Source organism: Wyeomyia smithii, chromosome 1 (assembly GCF_029784165.1).
Source record: "Wyeomyia smithii strain HCP4-BCI-WySm-NY-G18 chromosome 1, ASM2978416v1, whole genome shotgun sequence".
Taxonomy (NCBI): Eukaryota; Metazoa; Arthropoda; class Insecta; order Diptera; family Culicidae; genus Wyeomyia; species Wyeomyia smithii.
Window position 1 is genome coordinate 27,826,604 of NC_073694.1, and position 26,065 is coordinate 27,852,668.

At 39.9% G+C, this 26,065-nt stretch overlaps 1 protein-coding gene across 1 annotated transcript; it reads left to right on the forward strand.

Moving 5' to 3' along the window:
• The first annotated feature begins 205 nt into the window (after positions 1–205).
• LOC129734046 (zinc finger protein 91-like) lies at positions 206–25,403 on the forward strand. The gene is made up of 3 exons (XM_055695768.1): positions 206–912; positions 5,991–6,877; positions 23,942–25,403. The coding sequence occupies exons 1-3, from the start codon at positions 644–646 to the stop codon at positions 25,399–25,401; spliced, it is 2,616 nt and encodes an 871-aa protein (XP_055551743.1). The 5' UTR covers positions 206–643; the 3' UTR covers positions 25,402–25,403.
• Positions 25,404–26,065: the final 662 nt, after the last annotated feature.

Consider the following 26,065-nt stretch of genomic DNA (forward strand, 5'->3'; position numbering starts at 1 on the left):
ATTTGAAATAATCGTGATAATTTTCTACAGTGTATCCATTGCTAAAAATGACAGACTGAGTGTGGTAAGGTGAAATTTTTTGTTGACGGGAAAGTTTGTAGAAAATTCACCTGTAAACTGATGTTACTACAGCAATCAGCTGTGTTGTGCAGGGATACCAAATGTGCAGATTTGTCTGCAAAACGCAGATTTTCGGAGTCCGTGTGCAGATTTTTAGTGATTTGCAGTTTTTCCACGGTTTCTGCAGATTTTTGTCAGAGTCTCCTTATATTTGCGCAGATTTTCTTAAAATGTGAGCAGATTTTTACAGACTTTTTCCTGCGCGAGCGAAATTTTTCCGGATTACGGGTAGATTTTTTTCAGATTTCGAGCACATTTTTCCGATTTTCGAGCAGTTGCAGACATTTTTCAAAAATATCTGGCATCTCTGGTGTTGTGCCATAAAACTTATGTGTAATGAGAAATGACAACTGGACACACACAGAAGAGAAAACAAAGTGATAAAATAACGCTGCGGTACCGAATAATAAACAAATTTCGATCTTAGATAGTCTAGAGGTGAAAAAATAAAATCCTGAAGCTTAATTACTTTTCGCTCTCCGGTTATAAGTTTGTAAATTCGTGTGTTTTTGTGCGAACGGGAATGGGAGAATCAGTTTTAATGAAAATGGCGGAAGCATCCGAAACTATGAAGGTGCAAGAAATTACGACATCCGATACCCTGTTAGATTTTAAAGAATTCGATTTGCCAGCCACCAAGAATGAAGGACGCTCCTGCAGTGAGGAAACGGCACCGCCAGATGGGCTGAAGGTAGAGGAAGGTGACCCTGCAATCGACATCACTATCGATAAAACCGGTGAAACGGAGACGGCTGCAGCAGTGGATGTTGAAGTTACCGCTTCTAGCTCAAGGTAAATTTTAAAAGATTTTAACGTAGGACTACTTCTTTGTTTTATTGTTCCCATGTCTCCACTAAGGTACATTCTTTGTACAAATAAAAATGAAATCGGCCAAATGTTGGGTAGATTTTAAACAGTAATTTCCGTATAATCACAGATAACAGACGTACCACTCGATGACAGTAAAGTCGCTTTTTACGCAGTGGCGTCTCGTGGATTTGGATATTGACTGTGCACTCAAGGTTGTCCCATACAAACACCTACCCCCTCCCCTCCTCCTTCCCCAGTGGCCATCGCCAGAAATGTACATAATAAAACACATGCATTGCATTTATCTGATTTAGTATTCATATTTTCTGAAAATCTATCATTCTCAATTAAGCATTCATTTGTACAGCAGCGGAATTCTACGATCCGCTCTACGGGTGAATCTATCAATTATTTCATCACTGAAACCACTCTGATGTTGTAATTTGTGTAGCAAAGAACTTTCAACAGCCATCAGCATAAGCCATTTTAGCCTATTGTCTCCCATCGTTGATCGTAGATATGATTTGAGTCTTCTCAGGATTGAGAAGCTTCTTTCGACTGATGCTGTTGTGGAAGGGAGCGTCAAGACCAATCGGACAAGGCGTGAAATCTCCGAGAAGATGTCTTCAAGGTTTTTTTCCATTAGGATCTGCATGATTTCCGGTACTTTTTTCCCGAAAATTCCTCTTTTGAGTAGAAAACTTTAAGTTCGTTTCCCAGTTTCACTTTGTCGAAACCAGTGTACCGAGAACAGATAGCATCAACCAAATCCTTAGGGAACTGCTCGCAATATCCGCTAAACTTAGAACAGTCCAGCAAACTCAAATAGCTCCGCTTGTTTAAGTCAGCAAAACGTTGGTCAAATTCAGAAATTATACGTGTGATCACTGCGTTATATTTCTTGAAGTATTGGTCGTATCGATTTCCGTCGTATGTTTCACCAGTAATTTCCAAGCATTCCTGCCAGATCGCTTTGTACTTCTTGTCCGTCTGTAAATTACTAATGTTTTCACGAGTATTTCTCACGCTTTTGCCGCATTCAATGTAGTCAAGTTCCTTCGTTTGAAGAGTTTGATACAAAATATCAGTGAACGAAAATACTGCCGAAAATACTTTCAAATAAAAGATGGTGTCAAATTCAAGCATGAAACTGTGTAACCCCCTTGCTAGGGAACAATTTTCGCCGTCCCATTTAACGTTTCCGAGATACATTTCGCCCAAACACGTGGTTAGTTCAGAATAGTGAGCTTCTAAAATATTAACCATTCTGGATGTATATGCCCACTTCACTTTACAAACGTTTGGAATTTTACGCTGGATGTAGTTTTTCAATTCTGAATCTCTTTTAGGACTTTGAGTAAAGAACGAAGCCAGTGTAGACAGTGTAGTGAGAAACTTTCTTGTATCTTGGTAGGTGCAAGCGTGCAGCAAAACAAGATTTAAAACATGGGCCTTACAATGTATGTAGTCGGCATCACGGTATAATTTTTTGACGATCGCTTGCGTTCCGCCAGCAACACCCGACATAACATGAGCTCCATCGTATGTCTGTGCTACCAATTTTTCAGGGGTCACGCTGAATTTTTTCAACAACGAAACTACTTCTCTGGCAAGGGCTACAGCGGTTTTGTCGTTGCTTATATCACACAAATCCACGAATCTTTCAACGGGCGTACCTACAGACGGGTTTCACAAAGATAACAATGCATTTCAACTCAATCCTTTTCATTACACAAAAAATACTATTAATTTTACTTACCATCTTTCAAACAATATCGAAAAGTCGTAGCCAACTGAGATTTTCTCGCAACATCAGTGGTTTCATCGACCATCACAGAAATAAATTCAGCATTTTGCACTTCCCGGAAGATTTCTTCAATCATAAAAGATCCAATGACTTCTATAAGCTCGTTCTGAATGGAAGCGGATGTTCCCGAAAACACTGAATTGTTGTTGATGAAATCAGCGAAGGCCACGTCTCTGGATGCTATGAATTCACAGAGATCCTTATAGTTGCCTTTATTGACGGAATCGTGTTGTTCGTTATGACCTCGAAAGCTTAGACCATGCGAGCCAAGGAAACATGTTAAATCAATCAATGTTGTCATTCCTTCCCTATTTCTTTTCACTTGAGCGTTATGGTTTTTCCTTGCAATTTCGTGTGCATGATCCAGCGCCTCATCAATCCTCGTTCTTCCAAACGTGCGGTGTGCCATAGCGTTGTTAATATGCTCTTTAGTCGCTGCATGCCCCTTCATGGCCGAGGAAAGATGGTTCAAATCTCCATATCCATCCTTTATCCACACGCATTTATCACTAGGATTTTGAAACAAGAGACACGGCCAGCAAAATAGTTTACCACGTGTCTGTGAGCCGCACAGCCACGTTGCATCATAAGCGTTCACGTTAAATTTTCGTGTAATTGTCTTTCCACCTCTGACAAACGTTGACTTGAGATTTTCTAGCTTTGGTCGAGGAACTTGCATTTTTGTGATCAAGAGCTTTTCTTCAACAGATCGCCTTACGAATGGCTTGACTAGAAGGTCTTCAACAAGATCTAGCTCCATATTTATTTTAACGTACTGCACTTGCCTCTTAAAAAGTACTGAATGAAAATCATTTCATTCTACCACCCAGGCAATACAACATCGCGTGTGTGTTACATATATACAATGCCACCGAGCGTATTTTCAGTAGCCAATGCTAACACCGGCCTTAGGCCCTTGTCATGCAGAATGCGGCGAGACGCGAATAGCGTCGAAACAGTTCGGGATTTTCATTGTTAATATTATTGTCGATTGCGGGAGAATTTATCTCGCAAGATGCATGCAAAACGCCGTAGAAGTGTGCGGGTATAACCAATCATGAGGTGTCTTCTACAAAAAGTGCGCAAATCCAATTTCCGCACTTTTTGTAGAAGATATTACTGCGATTGGACGTACCCGCGCATTTCTACAAGAATTTTTCGCGAGAAAATTTGTCGCAATCAACAATATTCCTCACCGTGAGAAAAGACACTTGTCGCGTATTGCCGCATACTGCATGGCGAGAGCCTCCCTCAGGCCTCTGTCATGCCGAGTGCGGCGCGGCGCGAGCTGCGTCTCTTCTCACGGTGAGGAATAATATCAGCAATGAAGACTCACGCGCGTCAGAGCAGATCCCGAACTGTTTTGCCGTAGTTCGCGCCGCGCCGCACTCGGCATGACAGAGGCCTCAGTTTCCTACCTATCCCTTCTCTGATGAAGCAGCATTCAATACTTGCGGAGAGTGTACAACGTTGTCAAATTTCAACGCTCTCCGTGTTTGCTCTCATCTCTTCAAGTTCACTGACGGAAGTGCACGGAATCAACACTAACACACCGGTCTTGAAACCAAAACCACTTGCCACACGCGTAAACGCTCGGTATGTAGATACATAACAATATTGTGTACATTGAAAAGTGCACTGCGCAGAGAGATTTTGGGTCTGTTTTATGTCTCACGTTCTCATCACTCATTGATTTCCAGAGTTAACTTAAGGTAGAGTGGGTAAAGCATGGTCACATGTATTTTTTCATTTTGTGCACTAGAAATGGTACACAGCGAGCAATACTAGTTGATCATTGATACTGTTTGATGGATTTTTTTAGCTTTTGACTTTTGTTTGATATTCTTGAAATCGGCCCCCACCCACAACACCTGGTGTAGTGCACGTAGTGCACAATAGGACGAGACGCCACTGTTTTTACGCGGGGAATATGTGCCGCGTAAAAAAACGCATAAATTCCGGAATCCGCGTAAAAAAAAACCGCGTAAATTTCGGAATCCGCGTAGAAAAAGCCGCGTAAAAAGCGACCTTAGTGTACAAAGAAATATCAATCGATGAAGGATCTTAACATTAAAATCATGCCTTCGATTAAACTGAAGCCATAATTTCATAACATATCACTGCCAACAGATATTACGATAACTGTTTCTAATAATTTACGCTTTAACTTTACAGTCAAACCACAAACCACATTACCATTACTGTCACTTGACAACAAAACTTGGCTCTTATAGACCAACTGGTCTGCGCGAAAGCGAGAAAGAAAAAAAAAGGAGGAAGTTTTTTCAGATTTTGCCTTTGAAGAGGCACGTATGTTTGTTGTAGGACTACATGATGGGTTACAATAATCAATATGTCACTAGATAAAAAAATGTTGGTTGACTCTTTCATAAGCCATGACTAATTGGATGACTCGAAATTGTAGATCTCTCGAAGAGTTCGTGAAAGTCTCCTCTCTCACTCAATTTATTGACCTCAGGGGCCTATAAACGTCAACATGTTGCCTACCATTCATAAATTCATCACGGCGGTAATATTTCATTTCAAATGCTTACAAAACTTATTTTATTCATTGAAAGTGCACATTGTACTGAAAACAAATGTTGAGCTCTTGTTTTTTTTTTTTTTTCATCTGAAACGACATTTACTCGAGAATAAGTCTACCGACAAAATGGGACGTTTACTCTATTACACTTGTTTTAGGGCAAACCAACCAAAAAGTGGGTACCAGAAACGCTGGTACCAGAATCAATGAGTGGTAGATGGAAAATGTATGGAGTTTGACAGCCACAAGAGCCCCCTGATTGACCTGTAGTTAGGGCATCCTTAACGGTGTTCTTCCTTATCCCGTTTTGCAGTGCTCTAGCATCACTTTCTACCGTACCTGTCGCTGTTAAGCCGGTGGTGCCCAAGCACAATTGATACGTTGCGGCTGCGTTTACAGCAATTTGACAATTAGTCTATATATTCATTGTGTTTGGGCCTTAAACGTGCTAGAGAAACAGTGGTCGGGCTTTCGGTGAGCATCACGCGTTTAAATTTGGCACCACAACAACAGCGTTGCAAATAGTTTTCGCTCTATGAAACGTCAAATAAAAAAAATAGCAACGACCGGTATAAAATGAATGATGTTAATTATCAATCTCAATTCATTTTTATTTCCTCCTTTCTACTCTTTTACACAGATTATCGAAGTTAATATTAATCTTTGTTTTTTCTTTCTATACTTTTGTCTCCTGAAAACGCAAATAAGGATCAATATGACGCAACACATTACGGATCGCCCCTATAAGTGCCTCGTTTGCGAAAAAGGGTTCAGGGTAAAATATTACCTTGCAAAACATATGCCCCTCCACAGTGACGAGCGACAGCACAAATGCGATATCTGCGAAAAAAGCTTCAAAACAGTACGTAATCTAAATATACACAAAAAGCATCACACAACCCATGAGGATAAACTGCACAGATGCGAAACTTGCGGGAAAGGTTTCGTGCATCACTACACACTCGTAAACCATTTGAACTGCCACAGCCAACGACGGTACACATGCAACATATGCGGCAAGGAATACAAACACGCAAATACGCTTAATGAGCACAAGAAGAATCACACAGCCGGTGAGGATGAACTGCACAAATGCGACTTTTGCGAGAAAGATTTCGTGAGTCGCTTTGCACTCGCACGGCATTTGGACATTCACAGCGATGAGCTACGATACAAGTGCGACATCTGCGGCAAGCAACTTAAGTCAAAAAGAGCTCTCTATGGGCACAAAGAAGTTCATAAAGGTAAACGATACATATGTGCCATCTGCGACAAGGAGTGCAAATCAGCAAATTCTCTATCTGATCACATGAAGCATCACACACTTGGTAAAGATTCACTGCACAAATGCGGCATTTGTGAGAAAAGTTTCAATTATCGGTCTCAACTCTTAATACATATGTACAATCACACTGACGAGCGACGGCACAGATGCGACATCTGCGGCAAGGATTTCAAAACAGCAGCTCATCTGTATAAACATAAAAAGTATCACACAACCCATGAGGATGAACTGTACAAGTGTTCTATTTGCGGGAAAGGATTCTTACATCGCTACCGACTCGTAAAACATTTGAACACTCACAGTGATGATGGTAAGTACAAGTGCGACATTTGCGACAAGCAGTACAACTCAAAAGTATGGCTCTACAAGCACAGAGAAGCACACAATGGTCAGCAATCATAACGAATGCGGCAAAACGGTCTGCACAGTACTATACTGGGAAAAAATATAGCCCTAAAACAGCAGTTGGGTCCTAAGGGAAGCGTTCCACCTTGCAACACATATCCCTGTTGCGATGGTCCCTCACAACAATATTAAAATATCCAAATGTGAAAGATGCAGTTGGTAGTTTCACAAAAAATGCCCTAGTTTTGACATTTTTTTAAATTGTCATTTTTGATTTGGCTGAAACTTTACATAGACGTTTGTATAGGCAAAAGATGCCATTTCGTGGTAAGGTACACTGGATTCTTTTTTATGCGATGCGTCCGTGATGTGTGTATTTGTGTTTTTTTGTGTGTGCTGTTTCTGATATCACATACCACATAAAAAAATCGTGTAATTTAAAATCACGTGAATTACAAATTACAATTATTACAAATATTTTTGGGGTCAAAACGGTTTGTTCGCCCGGTATGATGTCTTCAGCAAAGTTGTAGATAACTAGTTTGTCTATTCGATAAAAATATTTATTTTGCGAAAAAAAGTTAAAATAGAAATAAAAAAATAATTTTCTAAAAAAGCTCATTTCTCCAAAATCTATTTTTTTACAAAAACTATAAAAGATTACCTAAACAATGAAACCGGTCGGATCATGGAAAAAATATTTGTAATCATCAATACCTTCCCAAAATATCATTTTTCAATAGCTTCTCAAAATTAAGTCGTGTTCCAAAAAATTAAACAAATAGCACAAAATGGTATCTTTTACCTAAAGAAACATCTATGCAAAATTTCAGTTGAATAAAAAATAGCCGATTAAATTGGTGGCCCGTTTTTTTGTGGAATTGCTCAGTTGTAGAATACGGACTTCTAAAAAATAAGGATGGACTTGCGTAACACTAAGTACTTGCTAGTTTCACAAATAAACGACTGTAGAACCCTCACTATAAACACGAATTTTTTTTTCTGTTTTACAACTACATTTTCAGTTTTTCAAAACAGGCGGTGTAAAAATGAACGTCTGGACTCGAACCCGCGATCCAGCAAGGTGATTTACCCATTGAACTCTTGTTGAGATATACCCGATCAATCTCAATACCACACAATCCTGCGTTCGCTTACCTCTGATTTTTAGCTCTATACTGTTTGTAAAATTACGATTGAAAAAAATCTAATCATTTTGCCTTATATTTAGGGGAGATTTTAAATATTTTTGTTAGAAATCTGTTCTGTGAAATCAGTAGTATCAAATCACGAGACATCCGTTTTAAACAGGGAACTGTAAACGTCAAAATTTCGCCTACCACTCATGAATTCATCGTAGCGTCAATATTTCGTTTCAAATGCTTACGAAAACCATCTTATTCATTGAAAGCGCACATCGTACCGAAAACAAACGTTGAGTTCTTGTTTTTTTATCTATGAGGATATTCGTTCGACAATAAGTCGAGCCCCTTGGTTTTAAATCAATTTTATTCAATTTTCAAAAAAACATCTGAATTAAACGTGATAATTTTCTACAGTGTATCCAATGCTAAAAATATCAGACTGATAGGTAAAAGTTATTTACCTACTTTTGATTACCTGTACGGAAGTAATCATTCAGGTGAAATTGAATACCTTGAAACATCAACATCAAAATCTCTATAAAAATTTTTGCCCAAAATTAGGTATTCGTATTTTATTGAGTTTTTTTTTTTTAACTCTAATATTTATTTAGGCCCAACCGCGAAGCATAACGGGGCCGAATATCTTTTGGAGTAGGGAAAAGCCAGCTTGAGTAGAGCCTGTATCCCGACTGCTCCTCCTCAAACAGGCATAAAAACCCTCTCATCTTTTCTCTTTTAAAAATACAATTTAAAAATACATGTCATTTAAGCTTACGACTAACATTAACATCAAAGTTTTTCTCTTTATAACTAAATACTAATCCTTACTACTATTCGTTGAGGGTGATGGTTCCTTATCTCCTTGAAATCAAAATCTAAGTTCGGTGGATCATGTCTCTCAAAAAGAAGCGATGATTCATGTTTCTATAAAAAATATGAACGAAAGAAAGAAGAAAAAAAAACGGAATTAGCGTGAAACTTTTTAAGATTGTTGTGTTGGGAGAAATCAGGAGAAAAAGCATAGAGATAATCAAATTCGATACTTGATATCTCTTAAAAAGTCGTAAATGGGTATTACAAGCGCGGGTGTGACGTCACACCCTGCGATGAACCCAATGCTCCGTCACGAGCCTTATAATTAAAGTTAAATGTTGTTCCTAGGAGGGCATAGCCTTCTGCTATGCTTTAGTCAGGCGAAACATTTGGTTCCCTTGACAGAGGACCGCGAACGGCTCTGTCAACACTCTATGTATCAACATATTATGCCACAGGTGGCAAAGAACTTCGCGCAGCCTTCTGCTGTGCCACCGGCAAACAAACTCGACCAAAATAAACAAGTTTTGTGTTATAAACAAAACGCCGCCTGTACTTTAGCAGTACTAGATTAGGTTAAGAGATTAGTAAGGTAAACAGAGAGTGGAGGAGGTCTCTCTCTCTGAGTTACCGGTAGGGTATATTTAAGTAGTGATGTTCGAAAATAAAGTCAGTTAGTCCACCGTTATCTTGTGTATTAATTCCGCGCCAAAGGCGCGTACAGGGATATCTAGTAGAAGAATTCCCTGGTAGGTTATAACCTACACACGTGGTGACAGCGCGTGGTCTTTTCCGCGCCATTGAATCTTTTCTTTAATCGGACGTATCTCGGAAGTCAGACGCGGTCGTAAACTCGGTCGTAGTAATCACGCTAAGGGAGCAAAAAGAAAAAGTAGTGGTTTAAATATCTGTGGTTCAGTGAAAAATGAAATAGTTTTTCGGAGTTTTAATCCAAGTAGTGCTCGCGGAGGAAAAAGAGTGTGTTATTTAAAGAAAAAAAAAAGGAAAAAAAAAGAGAACTGACGAAAAAGTACTTAACGATTTATCGAGGTCAGCAGCTTGGAAAGTAGTGCTGCTAGTGAAAGAGAAAAAAAAAAAGAAAAACGAAAATCGAGAAAGGACGTTGACAAAAAGTGTTCTCTTTTCTCGCTTTTTGGCATAGAAGTGAACTGAGTTGGTGGCAAACCCAAGCGAGTGACATTCGTATGCGAGGAAAAGGTGCTGTGTTTTGCTGCTGAAGACGTCTTGTAAAGTGCGATCGTTTTTTTTTTCATGTAAGTGTCAGTTTCGACGTTGGCAGATATTCGATATAGTGAATTGTCGTATTAAGAAGGTGCCGAAGTTACGTAGTGGAAATTGAAGTCAACAACGATGACCGGCCCTGTGTCAAGGATACTCGGGTGAGTGAGTCATTTCCTTTTTTATTATGCGGCATATTGCAAAAGCAGAATAGGTGTTAGACGGTTATGACCATAAATGTCAAGATTAAAAGAGCATAAGGATTATGTCTACCAGGAGTACCATAATCTGAGCAATAACATAAACAGGCCGAGAACGCGGGCGGCAGTCGCTAATAGAAGAAAATTATTAAGCGACGCCTTAAACGACTTTTCGGAAATTTTAAAAGAGTATGAAAATTCGAATTTAACGCCAGAACATTGGAATAGATTAACAGATCAGTACACACTTGTTCAATCGAAAGTGTGTCTGGCATTGAAAATCTTAAATAACTCGGCGATTGTTCCTGAGCCAAACAGAAATAGAAGATTATCAGAAAATTGTCTTGAGTTTGAGACATCAGATCTTGCAGAAGATCAGTTGGCGAACTTAGAGCGATCGGTGATTTTTGAAGATCCCCGTTTTCATCGACCCTTGTAGAAACTCAGGAATCAAGGGGTGAGAAGCACACAGTGAATTAACATCTATTGAATCTTTTTTTTAAAACTGATAGAACAAAAAATTACCAAATATAAAACCATTCAGGAGCTATTGACGATAGAAGAGAACGACGGAGAGATACACATTAGGAGACATAAATGACCTTGGAGACTACATTAGGCGAACTACAATCGTAACAATTCTTCAGTGGTTCGTAATTATAACGATTATCACATCTACTTGGGTCGAGAGGCCAATTTGTATAAACAATCAATTCGCGCCGCTGCTGCGCGGGTGATTTTATTTCTCAAACGGCTAGCAATAAAACTCTCGGCACGACAAGTGCACGCAAGCGATTTTCGTTCATTTGCCCAACAAAATAATTAAAGTGGCAGAGCGGGAAGCAAACGGGCGCTAGCAAATCGAATTTAAGAACGCAAACAGATACTCGCAGAAGTTGCGCACATGGGACTCACCTTAATTATTCTAAGAGAGAGTTTTAGCACACGGGTGGCTACGTCATCGTTAGCAAATATAAAGGGGCAAAGTCGCATTTCATTAATGCCCAATAAAGAGCGTGAGAGCGGTAACTACGAATTGCGCGCTCACACGTTGCATACAAAAGTTAGTCAGTTGTACTAATTGTCGGGTACGCTGTCTCTGTTTATGAATTTTGCAGTGTTATTGCGATCAGCTGTGCCAGCCACGGCCAAGGTCGTATTTTGTAAGCATCAATTTTAATGGCCAATGGTAAGAACGTTTTGCTACCATACATGGCTTACCAGTAGCGGTGAATTGCTAAGAGGGTAAAAAAAAAATGGATACATCTATAAGCGCAACGCGCGCAGCGATGGTGACATATCCACCGGAAGAGTAAATAGTAACCGACGGCAGAGATATATAATGTTGGAAGTTTACGTTAAAATATTATTTCATGAATAAGGAATGGCACCTTACGCCATCTAATGTAACCATTAACAATCTTTGATTAATTTAATTACACTAAATAGAAATGATTTTTTTTAAATAATCATTTAATTACTATGAAAACCTAAAATTATTTATTTAATTAATAAAGATAAACGTTGAACCGTTGACACTAAATGGTTCGAAACTTGGTGTTCAGATTTTTTGATGGCGCGACGAAGAAATTAGAGTCGGTCACGCTACGTTATCACATCTGGTCAACAGAATCGTTAGTGATACCTAGAAAAAAAAGAAGAAGGCTACATAAGCCTTATATAGTCTTATAGTATTTAGTCCGCAGTACCTTTTATTGTTTTTTATGAAATATATATAAAATTTTATATTTATAATGGAGTACACGTTCCCAAAAGCAGATGCCATGCAGGGCATCCCAGAATTTGATGGATCGCTAGACGAACTAGAAGCGTTCGTTTATCATATCGAGCATTTTGCTCAGGAGATACCAGAAGGAGTATCACACGCTCCACTGGTTTACATTGTTCTATTAAAACTAAAAGGCAGAGCTGCTGCCGCAATACATCGAATTAACGCAAATGCTTGGCCACAGGTTAAGCAGAATTTAGTAAAGGAATTTGGGGATATTATACGCATCGAGGCAGTTATAAATCAAGTAGAAACATTGAAACAGGAAGCGAATGAGACCTTTCCTGATTATAAAAAGAGGATATTGAAAATTAAGGAGCAAATCGACTCCTACGAAACTAATTGTACGAAGTCATGCATGATAGTTAGTCTCCGATTACATTTTATGGCGGGTTTGTGTGACACCGCATTGAAAGAAGCTGCTCAGGGTAAACGAGCATTGAAGTTAGAAGAGCTGCTAGACGACTTAGAAGATTACTACCATGAGCGTTATCACATCGCGGAAATAGAAAACAGAATACAGGGCCTAGAATGGGTCGAAAGACAGCGCGTTGCGCTTAGACAATTTGATAGTAGCAGAAATATTTTTACAATAAATCACAAAGACGCTGATTATAGCAACAGCCGTCTTGGAAGAAATGAATATTATAATTACAAAAATAGAGATAGAATAATTTACAGACAAAACAATTATAACAATATATGTGGATCTAGCGACGGTAGTCGATCCAAATACATTTATCGCACAGCGCGTTCCTACCGGCGAAGCCAAGGGGACTACGCCCATGGATGGAAATATAATTATTATGGTCAAGATCGACCAACTGATAGGAGGTACAGGAATTCGTATACCCGGATGCCTCAGAAAATGCTTATGGTAGCCAACATTAATGAAAGAAGTAGTAATTTGCAAAAAGAAGGTATTTTGGATCCTGTTGCACAGGAATATTTTAACGAGGATTTAGCAGAAATTTGCGAAGATGTTGACTGGCGGAGATGTACCGATGAGCCCAGCAATATAGAAATAGCCGATTGGAGGACCGCATGCAATCACATAAGAGACAACAGTGCTTGTGTGGCTAAGCGAGTATATTACGATGTCAGAGGGCACTTAATGTTAACCCTACTGGCTAAGCAGAATGTCAAATTTACGTTGAACCTGATCTTAGATACAGGTGCATGTGCGAATATAATTAATGCACGCATTGTGAATCTTTTGAATGTACCGGTAAATACACAGGATGTAACCACTTTTGGAGGTATCGGCCAAGACATTGTGCGAACCACAGGTACAATTATGTTGGATTTAATAGTCGGAGACTTTTTGATCCCGACGCAATTTCATATATTAGAAAATTTGCCAAGCGACGGATTAATCGGAGCAGAATTCTTAAAGAAGCATACGCTTCAAATAGGAAATAATTTTGATTACATAGTGTTCAAGAAACACGGAAACAGAAGTCCGGACGACTTGAGTCCGAGGAGTATGCCCAAAGACGAAGTCCTTAGTCAACATGTTTATGTGGCAGCCAGAAATAGAGTTATGGTGCAGAACGAGTTGCGAGATACTAGCAACACAGCCCGCAATGAGGCTGACGTAGACAAAAACGAAATAAATAGAGAGCACCAAACATATCGAAATGAAGAGCCGAAGAACAATTTTCTTGACTCGAAGAAAACTATAATGCCCGAGTTAGATCTTAACTCTAGGCTAGATTATGACCTATTAGAACATAAACTAACACCAGAGTCAAAAGGAAATGCAAGAATTGAAAAACTACGGCAAGTGCTGAATTTGGCGCACTTGCCTGATAGAGAATTCAGGACAGTGAAGAATATAGTTGAAAGCTATGCAGATATTTTCTTTTTCGAAGGCGACAGGTTAACCACTACTGACGCCGCCGTACACACGATAGAAACTTCATCGGAGGTGCCTATCAATAAGCGGCAATATAGATTTCCGGAGGCCACGAAACGGCACATTAATAAGGAAATCGATGAAATGAGGGCGCAGGGTATTATTAGACCCAGCACTAGTCCCTGGAATGCACCGGTGTTATGTGTACCAAAGAAACCGGATGCTGACGGAAATAAAAGATACAGAATTGTGGTAGACTTTAGATCATTGAACGAAGTTACCAAGCCGTTTGTATACCCAATACCTCTTATAAATGAGATATTGGATAATGTTGGAGGAGCAAAATATTTCTCCTCAATTGATTTAAAATCGGGGTTCTATCAAGTCCCGATAGACCGCCGAGATGCGGCTAAGACGGCGTTTTCCACTCCCAAAGGCCACTTCGAATTTACACGGATGCCGATGGGGCTAAAGAACAGCCCCTCAACATTCCAAAAACTTATGAATACTGTTCTCTTTGAGATAGGGGACGTGAAAGCTTTTGTCTACCTCGATGACATTATAGTTTTCGGTGACACTATCACCGACCATAATGATAACTTGCGAAAAGTATTACAAGCTTTGCGCAAACATAACTTAAAAATAGAACCATCAAAGTGTCAGTTTTTGAAAAAGGAACTGGAGTATTTGGGTCATGTCGTTAATGAAGAAGGCATAAAACCCACCAATGCAAATATTAAGGCCATTCAAAGCCTTAAGCCACCCACAAACGTAAAAGGTATAAGGTCATTTCTGGGAACAGTAAATTTTTACGGGAAGTTTATCCCCAACATCGCGGAAAAGCGCAAGCCGCTGAATGATTTGTTGAAGAAAGACGCTAAATTTGTGTGGGGAAAAGAATGTCAGGAAGCGTTCGAATTCCTTAGAAACGCGCTGATTACAGAGCCAGTTTTAGTCCGGCCAGATTATCAAGACACTTTCGTTATTACGACAGACGCTAGCAATTATGCTATTGGAGCCGTCCTGTCGAATGAAAAATCCATGCACCGGCCGATCGCGTTCGCGAGTCGTGCACTTGTAGGTGCAGAGACCAGATATCATATCATAGAAAAGGAACTATTGGCTATTGTATGGGCCATAGAATACTTCAAACATTACATTTTTGGTCAAAGGTTTATCGTTTACACAGACCACAGACCACTTATAGCGATTTGGAGGCTCAAAGAGACATCTCCAACGCTGACAAGATTGAGACTAAAGTTGCAGGGTTTGGAATGCAGCATCAGGTATAAACAGGGTAGCGAAAATATAGTCGCCGATTTTTTGTCACGTTTATCAGATGGGACGTGTCAGGGGCAGGAAAGTTCACCCCACAGGCAGATAGCCATGATTAGGCGCCAGCAGAAACGCCTGCTAGAGCAGCAGAAGAACGCTTCGGATGATTTGAACGGCACAATACAAGATTTGAGTGCCATAGACATTGCGGACATCGCTGAGGACGAGGATGAGCAACAACTCGTCAACATTTCATATGATGACTTTTCACAGGCATTATCAAATGACCTGATACCAAGTGAGACGGTGGAAGTCTCGAAGAGAATATTGGACGAGAGGAATATCGAAGCTCGTCTTGTCATTTTGAACAGTCGGACGGCGTACAGAGAACTTCAGACACTGTATCAGCTGTCACAAGGATTGAAAGACTGCGTAGAGGATGGTGTACTCAAATTTAAAGACAAGAAGGTGGGTGGTTTCATAGTAGACGGCAGCGAAAGTTCATTAATCGATTGCCGGAAATTTTTTTCACAATTTTTAGATAGCTTCAATAAAAGCCCCGCGGCAGTAAAGGCAGCCGGGGTCATTCACCTAATATCATTCAGAAAAATCAAGCAGCAGGAGATTCTGCAAATGATTCAGTTCCTAGCGGGTAAGCTAGAAAAACAAATAGTATTATATAATGCTAATAGTGAGCGTACAGTAATTGCGCCAGATCAAGTGGAAACAATTTTAAAGGAATTTCACGATGCACCCTTAGGAGGGCACGTAGGAGCGCGACGAATGCGCCAAAGAATGGGCACACTTTTTACGTGGGCTACGATGAAACGGGATATCGAGAACTACGTTCGGCAGTGTGATTCCTGCCAAAAGAACAAAATTGGAAGATCAAACAAGATACCGATGCAGATCACCACAACCGCGTCGGAGCCATTTGAAAAATTATACATGGATATAGTAGTATTACCCGAGTCCGACTTAGGAAATCGTTATGGTCTGGTCATGCAAGACGACCTAACTAGATATTTAACTGTCGCACCTATGGAAAACCAAGAAAGCCAGACGGTAGCGAGGACTTTTGTAGAGAATTATATTTGCAAATTTGGCGTACCGTTGGAGTTAGTTACAGATAACGGTGCGAATTTTGTAAGCACACTCATGAAAGATGTGTGCAAAATTTTGAAAATTAAGAAAATAACGACGAGTCCGTACCACCCACAAGCAAATTTGGTGGAACGATCTAATCGGGAGTTAAAAACTTACCTAAGGCAATTTATTGGCGGAAAACCGCACACGTGGGATAACTTACTCCCATTTTTTACGTTTCAGTATAATACTTCAGTAAACTCATCAACGGGGTACACCCCTTTCGAATTGTTGTATGGACGTACAGCACGCATTCCCACCTCCATTTACAAGCGGAATGGAGTGGACAATTTGACATATGAAACATATACACAAGAGATGAAAAAAATATTTTTTGACCTCCACGCGAACGCGAAGGCCAACCTAAAGGATTCAAAAGAAAAGCGCAAGCAAGTTTATGACAGAAAGGCAAATGAATGGCAGCCCATGTATGGCGATTTAGTTTTAGTGAAATCAGTCCCGACAGGATCAGGTCAAAAGCTCCAGAATATGTGGAGAGGACCTTATGAAGTAGTGGAATTCCCAAGTGAAATGACCACGGTAATCAAAAACGGAAACCGTTTAGAAAAAGTTCATAATAACCGGCTTAAGCGTTATTATGACTGAATATATGAACTAAAACTATGCTTTCAAGGTTAACGGACAGAATATATTTAATGAAATACGATATTGGATGGCATGAGTTATAATAGCAAGCACCTAAAACTGTATGAAAAAGTAAGGTAAAAGTAAAATATAGGCGTGAAGAAATACGAAAAGTCGCCGAAAAATATGAATGATTTTATTGACGGGAGTCCATAAACAGAACCAAACGGGAAAAAGTATACTGAAGTAAAGGCGTGAAGAAATACGAAAAGTCGCCGAAAAAGATGAATGATTTCATTGACGGGAATTAATAGGCAGAACCAAACGGAAGAAAGCATACTAAAGTAAAGGCGTGAAGAAATGGAATAAGTCGCCGAAAAAGATATACAGCCTTTGATGATATTAGTGGCACGGCATGACACAGTTAAAAAAATTCAAATACGAATGGAGGCGTGCGGGACGAGTAACCCAGCCGATAACAGTTAAATAAATAGAAAACTTGGGGAATTTGAATGACTAGAATGACCTGGAATGTGGTGATGGAAAATTAAAGAGTTAATAGAAATTGAAACAGCATTTGTTTGTTTTTTGTAAAATGCAAATGTAAACATGGGAAAATTATATAGTGAACAAAGACCTCATGAAAACGAGGTTTGATTAATTTAAAATAGCTAATGGCCCAATAAGAAATAGAAGAAGAAAATCGATTGATGATGTATTGGGAAATTTTGTGTGATGGAGATAACTTAAATGACGGAAAACAATAGAACTAGGAGAGACTTTGGACAAGAAGGCAAAACCTACCGAACAAGGAGACTGCTGACTTTAGGAGATTCAGACTATTCTAATTTTAGTTAAGGACGAGCGAATGTAGACAACGGGGTGGTTACCCAGAATGATTGGCGGGAGTGCAAATTGGGTGAAAGAAAAACAAGGGAATAACCGGCCCAGGATGATTGAGTGTGCGAGTTTTCGTTTATTTCCTAACCTTCTTATCTTTCAGGAATCTCTAAAGCGGGCGGTCGCACCTTCGGACGGAAGGGGGAGAGGTATTATGCAGGCAACTGCATACTAAGGTGAAGTGTAAGTAGTGTAAGTATGACAGTATGACAGTAGCAAGAGACAAATCGAAATTTAAATAATAACAGATTCAAAAAGAGATGCAAAAGATTAAAGAATAAAGCAAATGAGAGGTATTATGCAGGCAACTGCATACTAAGGTGAAGTGTAAGTAGTGTAAGTATGACAGTATGACAGTAGCAAGAGACAAATCGAAATTTAAATAATAACAGATTCAAAAAGAGATGCAAAAGATTAAAGAATAAAGCAAATGAGAAAGTGACGGGACATTTTAAGTGCACATAGAAGATGATATGAGGTGTTAAGAACACGCCAGTTATTAGACGAACATTGTAAATCAAGACAGAAGAAAACGATAAATATTTAATCAACGCGGTTTGTACAATGAAAAGATTTATTTATGAATCAGACAGGAAATACTTGACAAAGGACAAGAAAAGATTGAACCAATGCGGTTTGTTCGATGAAAACATGATGAAACAAAAACAGAGAGATGAAAAAATAATACATTGTGCGGAAACAGATTTATTTTATTGAAAACTGTTATTAGAAGAAGGAGGAAAATATTTGGAAAGAACGCAAAATGAAGAAAATATGTAACCAAAGCAAAGCTACTTGATAAAATTGAAGAAAGTTATTTGAAGAACATAAGCACATTTGATGAGAAAAAAACTAATAATGAGCCACAAGACAAGTTAAACTGATATTTTAACGCGGAATAAAGAATAAGAAAGCCTAATATAGATAAATGGAATTGATACGTGACGCAATGATTTGTAATGTCAAACAAAAAAAAAAACATCGAATACCAAAGTTAGAGAATGTATGATAAAAAAAAAAAGTAAACAATGCACATTTGAAATGTTATGTTTGTAAAATTGAATACTAATAGAGATGAACAACTTAGTAGGGGAAGAGAAACCAGATTATGTCATCCGAAAAGAAGAATAATACGGGCCTAGATTGTAAGCAGAAGCGTAGGGTAGAAAATAGAATGTAAGAAGCCCGTACGCGAGTGAACAGTAGTTTTAAACAGCAAGTGGAAAAAGTAACGAAACCAAAAAAGAATTGATGAAATAATGGCAAAAAAATAATGCACCACTTGCTAAGTAGGGCAACTAGCATCTAAGAATTGACAACGAGACGAGTTCCTGATCCTCGAAGACGACCGAGGTGATTACAACGGATGTCGAGATGGGGCATACCATGATGCCCAGTACAGCGCGAAAAGGAAAGCAGACGGTTGCGAGGGGAGTTGAACGGCGGGTGTCTATGGTCGAGATGGAGGTAAAGCCAAACGATATTACCAAGAGGAGACGAGCAGTATCCAGTTTTTGAAGAGGCCAGATGTGCAACAGAATTCATTCAATGCGGCTCATGGTCGAGCCAGAATCGAGACTTCAGCGCGAAGAAGAATTCAGCAAACTACACAGCAAAGGACGTAATAATTTGTTTCAAATATATATTACTCATTGAGAGTTATTGACTTCTACAAATGAGGATTCGAGGTCAAAGCCAAACAAGCAAAATGACGTTATAAAATTTTGCTCGTGTTTAATCAACTATGGTCTTTACGCACTACGCTTTGAAAATGTGCACACATGCTAGCAGGTAATTGGACACCCCGCGCAGACAGTTAAAGATGATAAACCAAGTGACCGCAGAGCCAGTGGCAATCGCAAATCTTTTCGCCACACGGCGCATAACAATACTATAAGCCAAACAAAAATACAGCCGATCTATGCCAAAGGGGCACGGCTAACCCAACATTGAAGTTCAACAACACACTCTGAACAATCGTAAAACAAGCAGCTGAACTGCAGCCTTAAATTAAAGTGCAATGATAACCATTGAACTATTGAAAATAACCCGATGAAGCCTTAAAGATGAGTTCGCGAGGATGACATCACAAACAACCGATGAGAACCTCTACTGCCAGACGCACCCTCCCGTTTTAAACCCCCTGTAACCCGTCGCTTGAATCCGACAGCCAAGCAGCGGATATCTACAAGGCGCAGCGCACCAGGCGAGCGAACATTTGTCAATTTGTTATGAAGAAAATCCATGTCTGAAAACGTTAATTTATGTAGAAATGATATGTATCACTATTGTAATTAATTGATTTTTACGTGCAAAGGGAAGAAGGAATATCATGAAAACGAATATGTATATAGTAGCATAAAAACGCGAAAAATATTTGTTATGAAAAACACACCTATCGGCCGTCAGAACGGACCATGTGACCATCATCTCTTCTAGATAATGGCCAACTAGGCGGGGTGGCAGATGTGACGTCACACCCTGCGATGAACCCAATGCTCCGTCACGAGCCTTATAATTAAAGTTAAATGTTGTTCCTAGGAGGGCATAGCCTTCTGCTATGCTTTAGTCAGGCGAAACATTTGGTTCCCTTGACAGAGGACCGCGAACGGCTCTGTCAACACTCTATGTATCAACATATTATGCCACAGGTGGCAAAGAACTTCGCGCAGCCTTCTGCTGTGCCACCGGCAAACAAACTCGACCAAAATAAACAAGTTTTGTGTTATAAACAAAACGCCGCCTGTACTTTAGCAGTACTAGATTAGGTTAAGAGATTAGTAAGGTAAACAGAGAGTGGAGGAGGTCTCTCTCTCTGAGTTACCGGTAGGGTATATTTAAGTAGTGATGTTCGAAAATAAAGTCAGTTAGTCCACCGTTATCTTGTGTATTAATTCCGCGCCAAAGGCGCGTACAGGGATATCTAGTAGAAGAATTCCCTGGTAGGTTATAACCGCGGCTAGCAAGCACATCCCGTATTTGCATTGTAAACGTCACTTTCTGTTTCCGAAGAGAATCCATAAGCTTGGCCCTTGCTCTGTGGCACTTAGGGCATACGAAGACTATGTGGTCAATATCTTCGTACCCTCCACATTCGCACAGATTACTATCGACTAAGTTTATTCGATAGAGGTGTGCGTTTGCAACATAGTGATTGGACATTAGGCGCGAAATTACTCGAATGAAATCTCGAGTTAAATCTAACCCTTTGAACCAAGCTTTTGTAGACACTTTGGGCGAAATCGAATGCATCCATCGCCCAAGATCGTCTTTATCCCATTTTTCCTGCCAGTTTTCCAGAGCCAGTTGTCGGGGCAGATGAAAATACTCGGTATAGGTGATCGGTCTATCAAATATATCTCCATCTATGGCACCCCTTTTTGCTAATAAATCAGCTTCTTCATTGCCTGGGATTGAGCAATGAGAGGGGACCCACACAAAGCAGATAATGAAAGACCGATCAACCAGCACTTCTAATATCCGTCTAATTTCCGGAAGGAAATAGGACGGGTGCTTGACCGGTTTAATCGATCGGAGAGCTTCGATAGAACTGAGGCTGTCCGAGAAGATGAAGTAATTGTCTGGTGTCTTGAGCTCGATAATTCGCAGCGAATTGTGTATGGCAGCTAATTCAGCTACGTATATGGAGCAGGGCTGTGCCAGTTTGCGAGATATGTGATGATCTGTGTTGAAAACGCCATATCCGGAATGTCCATCCATCACAGATCCGTCCGTGAAAAAGGAATTCTGTTTTGGGAGGTGGCCAAATTTTGTCGAAAATATTGATGGCACAACTGTTGGTTTGAGGTGATCGGGAATTCCATGGATTTCTTGTTTCATCGTCAAATCAAATACAACAGAAGAATTGTTGAGCGATGTTGAAATCTCACGGGATGGAGCAACAACCGAAGGGTTTATCTCCATGGTCATGAACCGCTGGTATACTGACATACAGGGTTTCTGAACAACTTCCAAACATTTCTCATAGTTCGCAATAAGCATTGGATTTGCTATTTCCGATCTAATGAGGAAACGAAAAGCCAACTCAAACAGCCTCTCTTGTATTTTATTGAGTTGTTGCGTTGATTTCACCAATTTTTATGAGTATTATTTACCTAAACCAGTGAAGACATTCAGGTTTACGTAAATTTAAGTCGTATTTACGTGTTCGCTTGGTAATATTTTCTTCGTGTGTGGGGAAGTCGGTAATTTTACCTATAATCTGACGTTTCAGCAATCAGCTGTGCTGTGCCATAAAACTTATGTGTAATGAGAAATGACAACTGAACACACACAGAAGAGAAAATAAAGTGATAAAATAACGCTGTGGTACCGAATAATAAACAAATTTCGATCTTTCTTAGATAGTTTAGAGGTGAAAAAATCGAATCCTGAAGCGTGATTACTTTTCGCTCTCCGGTTTTAAGTTAGATAATTCGTGTGCTTTAGTGCGAACGGGAATGGGAGAATCTGTTTTGACTACAATGGAGGAAGAATTCGAAACGATGAAGGTGCAAGAAATTACGACATCCGATACACTGTTGGATATTATAGAAACCGATCAGCCAGCCACCAAGAATGAAGGACACCCCTTCAGTGAGGCAACGGCACCGCTAGATGGGCCGAATGTAGTGGAAGGAGACCCTGCAATCGACAACACTATCGATAAAACTGGTAAAAGGGAGACGGCTGCAGCAGTGGATCTTGATGTTGCCGCTTCAAGCTCAAGGTAACTTTAGGAAGATTTGAACGTACGGCTGCTTTTTTGTTTTCTTGTTCCGATGTCCTCACTGGGGTACATTCTTCTGTACAAATGAGATTAAAAGCGGTCAAATGTAGGGTTGATTTCAAACAGTAGTTACTGTATAATCACAGATAAACATGTCGTGCGATGACGATTTCTTCGTTTAGGAGACAGCAATGCCGCCGCCCGCCGGTGTCGCTATAAGCAAAGACGAGATATTACTAGTCTTAGCTATAAACCAGGTGCACACCCGTTAGCAAAGACAAAAACCGCTTTTACTACAGTTAATAGGCAGTAAGCTCGCATGGTGGCGTTTCGAACAAGGACGAAGATTTTATCAGAATTTTTCTTCGAAGAGGCAAGTCTGTTCGATGTAGAGCTACGTGATGAATTCTCGCCAAACATGTAAAAAGGACCCATGAGCCAAATTTTTAAACAAGCCAAATTTTCTCGTTTTTCGCTTAACACAAGCGTAGTCTGTCCTTACCAAAAGGATTTTTTGATTGAAGAAGTTTGTTTCAATCAAATAATCTTATTTATACGAGTAGATTAAGCTTGCATCCATTGAAGAACGTGAAATTGTGGCTTGTTTACATATGGCACATGGGCCCTTTTCACATGTTTGGCGAGAATTACAATAATCAATATGTCGCCAGATAGAAAAAAATGTTGGTTGACTCTTCCATGAGCCAGGACTAATTGGATGGCTCGAAAATAAAGATCTTTATTAATCTTGTTCTCAATCAATTCAATAATCTGCTGTTAGGGCATCCCTAATGGTGTTCTTCTATACCCCGTTTCAGAGCCGAAGCTACTCCGTTTTGCGTGGTGGGGCACAGAAATTTTACTTACGTTTTTTTGTTAAAGAAGTAATTTAAAAGCAATACATTTAGTTTAAATGTACAAAAGCTAATCTAGAATATGTAAATAGGTAAAGTATTCGCTTTATTCATACGAATTAGAAAAATATCGCTAGGGGCGATGCAAACGCGTAGGGGGGCTTAGCGTTCTATCATCTTTTTATAGGGTTCACCAAGCGAAAACACACAAACACTACGACTAGGCCCGCTTTACACTGTATATTGAAATTAGCGAGAGTGTGAATCAAACTCGGTAGTTTTGTATGCTCTCTTTCCGATGACAGTTTTCACAGGTGACAAAAAATTCTTACAGCTAACAAAAAATAAAGCGAACACATCGCATCAGTACAAACGCACCTGGAGAACTCTATACCGTACCGGTCGCTTCTAAACGTGCTAGAGAATTAATACAGCACTGCATAAGGTTTTCGCTTAATTCTTAATTCATTTTCTTTTCTTCTACTCTTTTACACAGATTATCGAAGGTATTATAAATCTTTGTTTCTCTTTCTATATCTTTATCTCCTGAAAACGCAAATAAGGGTTTCCATGACGCAGCACATTACGGATCGGCCCTATAAGTGCCTCGTTTGCGAGAAAGTGTTCAGGTTCAAATATTGCCTTGCCAGACATGTGGCCCTCCACAGTGATGAACGACAGCACAAATGCGATATCTGCGAGAAAAGCTATAAATCAGCATGCAATCTAAATCAACACAAAAAATATCACACAACCCATGAAGATGAACTGCACAGATGCGAAACTTGCGGGAAAGGTTTCGTGCATCACCACACACTCGTAAACCATTTGAAGTGTCACAGCAAACGACGGTACACATGCGACATCTGCGGCAAGGAATACAAACACGCACATACGCTTAATGAGCACAAGAAGTATCACACATCCGAACAGCATCAATGCGACTTTTGCGAGAAAGGTTTCGTGTCTCGGTCTGCACTCGTACAGCATTTGGACACTCACAGCGATGAGCTACGATATAATTGCGACATCTGCGGTAAGCAACATAAGTCAAAAAGAGCTCTCTATGCGCACATAGAAGCTCATAGAGGCAAACAATACATATGTGCCATCTGCGGCAAGGAGAGCAAATCAGCAACTAATCTATCTGATCACATGAAGTATCACACACTTGGTGAAGATTCAATACACAAATGCGACATTTGTGAGAAAAGTTTCATTTATCGTTCTCAACTCCTAAGACATATGTACTATCACACTGATGTGCGACGGTACAGATGCGACGTCTGCGGCAAGGACTTCAAATCAGAAACTTATCTGAATAATCACAAAAAGTATCACACAACCCATGATGATGATCTGCACAAATGTGACATTTGCGGGAAAGGTTTTGTGCATCATCACCGGCTCGTAAAGCATTTGGATTTTCACAGTGAAGAGCGTAAGTACAAGTGCGACATCTGTGGCAAGCAACATAAGACAAAAAAAGGTCTCTATACGCACAGAAAAATTCATAAGGGATATAGGTGTGACATCTGCGGCAAGGAGTGCCAATCAGCAACTAGGCTAGCTAATCACATGAAGTGTCACACACTTAGTAAGGGTTCATTGCACAGATGCGACATTTGTGAGAAAAGTTTCGTTCGTCGTTCTACCCTCTCAACACATATGTACACTCACACTGACGAGCGACAGTACAGCTGCGATATCTGCGGCAAGGATTTCAAAGCAGCAGCTCATCTGAATATTCATAAAAAGTTTCACACATCCAATGAGGATTACTTGCACAAGTGTTCCATTTGCGGGAAAGGTTTCATGTATCGCTATCGACTCGTGAATCATTTGAACATTCACAGCGAAGAGCGTAAGTACAAGTGTGACATTTGTGGCAAGCAGTACGAGACACAAAAATTTTTCGTCAAGCACAGAGAAGCACACAATGGTCAACAATCGTAACGAATGCGGTGAAACGTTTAGCACAGTATTAAACGGAAAAGTATAGCCCAAAAAATGCATTTGATTCGCTAGAGAGCGCATAGGATTAGGCAAAACGGATCTGCCAGAAGCGGGTTTCAACCGCTCACTCGAATTTTTGCCCTGAAAGCAAAGCGTTGGTGCTACATTCCGTATCGAAACTCGACCTTCTGTTTATTTACACCGACTTCGCAGCCAACTGTTAAGTGTACAGGACAATTGCGGGGCTAGGCGCTACGATCCTACTGACACTAACAGTCTCTCCCGAGCTGAGACTCGAAGCTACCGACTACTGGCTTGTTAGGCCAGCATCGTACCTCGAGATCAGCTGGGAGAGTCAGGGATTTTTGTCTTGCGACTACATTTTAAGTTCTGCAAAGCAGGTAGTGTGAAAATGAAAGAGAACTGAAAAATGTAACATTGAACATGAAAATATATACATCGTCCAGATACGACTTGGGCTCACAATTCCATTGAACATTCATATCACACTTTTCTGCTGTTTATAAAATAACTATTGAGAACATGCTAATCATTATGTCTCAAGTTAAGGGAGCATTTAACTTTTTGTTCGAAATCTGTTGATTGGTAGATGGGTTACATGCATTTGAAAACGATGATGTGCAGATTTGTCTACAAGACGCAG